At 35.7% G+C, this 2,123-nt stretch overlaps 1 protein-coding gene across 1 annotated transcript; it reads left to right on the top strand.

Moving 5' to 3' along the window:
* The first annotated feature begins 240 nt into the window (after positions 1 to 240).
* On the top strand, positions 241 to 1,767 carry LOC115984620. The gene is made up of 5 exons (XM_031107643.1): positions 241 to 465; positions 580 to 738; positions 841 to 900; positions 1,016 to 1,162; positions 1,402 to 1,767. Exons 1-5 carry the CDS (start codon positions 241 to 243, stop codon positions 1,765 to 1,767), a joined length of 957 nt encoding a protein of 318 aa, XP_030963503.1.
* The last annotated feature ends 356 nt before the right edge of the window (positions 1,768 to 2,123 follow it).

Below are 2,123 nucleotides of genomic sequence, written 5' to 3'. Positions count from 1 at the left end.
ATATCTATGTGTGTGTGATGAGAAAATGTATTTGATACAGAGCCCGGATGGAGATATAATCGATTGTGTAGATATTTACAAACAGCCAGCTTTTGATCATCCTTTGTTAAAAAATCACACAATTCAGGTGACTATACTAGTTTAATTAACTAAATTTCATTTTGTATCCTGAATAATTTGATGCTTATTGTATTGTGGTATGGGCCGGGTTTGCATTGGTATCTATGCCGAATACGATAGATGAGACCCCGTTCTCATCCAGAAGGGTTTTCATTCGATGAGAGCAACGACATCTCTTCAAACTCCAAGTCTGAAATTACTCAGCCATGGCACTTCAATGGAAGGTGCCCAGAAGGAACCATTCCCATAAGAAGAACTAATGAAGAGGATTTATTAAGGGCAAATTATGGTAGGAAAAAACACAATACCGTCCCTAATGTTGATGATTCATCAGTTCTCCATGAGGTACAACTTAATTTTTAACCAATATTATTGATTGATTTGAGCTTATTGGTATCTACTATAACGAAGGACTCAAATGAACATTCACAACCTTTATTTTTATGGTTGAGATTCTAGTATGCAACGCTTAGAGAGCAAGGAGATAGGTATCATGGGATGAATGCAGAAATAAACGTGTGGAATCCCCAAGTCCAGGCTGCAGAGTTCAGCTTGGCTCAATTCTGGATGGAAGGTGTTGATAATAATGGTGTATTCATTGATTCAATTGAAGCTGGTGCAATGGTATATATAATTTCATCTATCACCTTTTCTTTTAGGCGCATGCAAAACATTGAATTATTAATAATTTCTAATTTTTACAAAATTGTTTGTATGGAGAAACAGGTCTACTATGATCTATATAATGATCACGAGACTAGACTCTTCACGTATTGGACTGTACGTGTTTTAATATTTGACTTCCATGCCAGCACTAGCCATGTTTATATTGTTTCTTTTTTGAAAATTTATTTTATTTTATTTTATTTATTTATTTTTTAAATCATGGCTGCAGAGTGATGCATATCAACACACAGGCTGCTACAATCTGATGTGCCCTGGCTTTGTTCAAGTCGACGCCCGGTTGGCGCTTGGGGCTAGCTTCACACCTTATTCCGAATATGCTGGTGTCCAAAAGTCAGTCAACTTCTTTGTCTTTAAGGTATAACAATATTTCAATTCATTTAATTTATCAAATACTTCTAATTGGGACACATATAATCATATCATATGTAATTTCTTTTTTCTCCTGAAAAAATTCATCGTAACAAATGTTATAGATGTGTTTGAAATTCTTCTGGTTTTAGTTGTGACAGTGTATGTTTCAATATTTTGTTGTATACCTTCATTTATCTTTCAAAATATAACAAACTGATTTGCATGGCATGTACAATGAGGTAGGACGATGAAGGATATTGGTGGCTGCATCTAAATAATATGTATCTAATAGGATATTGGCCATCCTCCCTATTCTCGGTCCTGTCTGATAGCGCTACATCGGTTTCATGGGGAGGAGAGGTGGTAAACGTAAAATTTGGTGGGCAGCACACCATAACACAAATGGGCAGTGGCCATTTCGCTGAAGAAGGGCCCAGTAGGGCTAGTTTCTTCCGAAATCTCAAAGTTATGGATGCTCATCAACTTCTCAGGGGACCCAGGGACAATCAAAGAGCCGTTACGCATCCCACTTGCTATAATTTCTTAAAAGGGGAAGGGGACGACTTCTTTTATTATGGTGGTCCTGGTAGAAACATTGATTGTCCATGATCATTTAAATTATTGTTCAAAATTACGGAGAAAGAGGGAAAAATAAGAAAAGGAGAATTATTTTCTTCTTCTCTTCATGTCACACCAAATGTACCTACAAGCCATATGTGATTTGAAACTCTCTGATTCATTAATGAAAATAAAGAGTTATTCTATGGGTAGTAAAATTTTGAAATTATGTAATTTAATATACTAGAAGTTAAGATTGCATGGTATAATATATATACACATGCTTTTCTCCATTCCAAACCAAGAAATCTCATCCTATTCTTTATTTATTCTATCTTCATTGGTGTGCTTTGAGAGTGTCTCTCTCTTCCATTATTTGTGGTGTATCAGTGTTTGGGAACGTGATT

The sequence above is a fragment of the Quercus lobata genome, chromosome 4, assembly GCF_001633185.2.
Source record: "Quercus lobata isolate SW786 chromosome 4, ValleyOak3.0 Primary Assembly, whole genome shotgun sequence".
Taxonomy (NCBI): Eukaryota; Viridiplantae; Streptophyta; class Magnoliopsida; order Fagales; family Fagaceae; genus Quercus; species Quercus lobata.
This window is presented reverse-complemented; position numbering and strand designations above follow the sequence as displayed.

Excerpts from the sequence above, each read along its gene's own strand:
- LOC115984620 (XM_031107643.1), top strand. The coding sequence starts at position 241 with ATGAGACCCCGTTCTCATCCAGAAGGGTTTTCATTCGATGAGAGCAAC. Across the intron at positions 466-579 it reads ATTCATCAGTTCTCCATGAG|TATGCAACGCTTAGAGAGCA; the intron begins GTACAACTTAAT and ends TTGAGATTCTAG. Across the intron at positions 1,163-1,401 it reads TCAACTTCTTTGTCTTTAAG|GACGATGAAGGATATTGGTG; the intron begins GTATAACAATAT and ends ACAATGAGGTAG.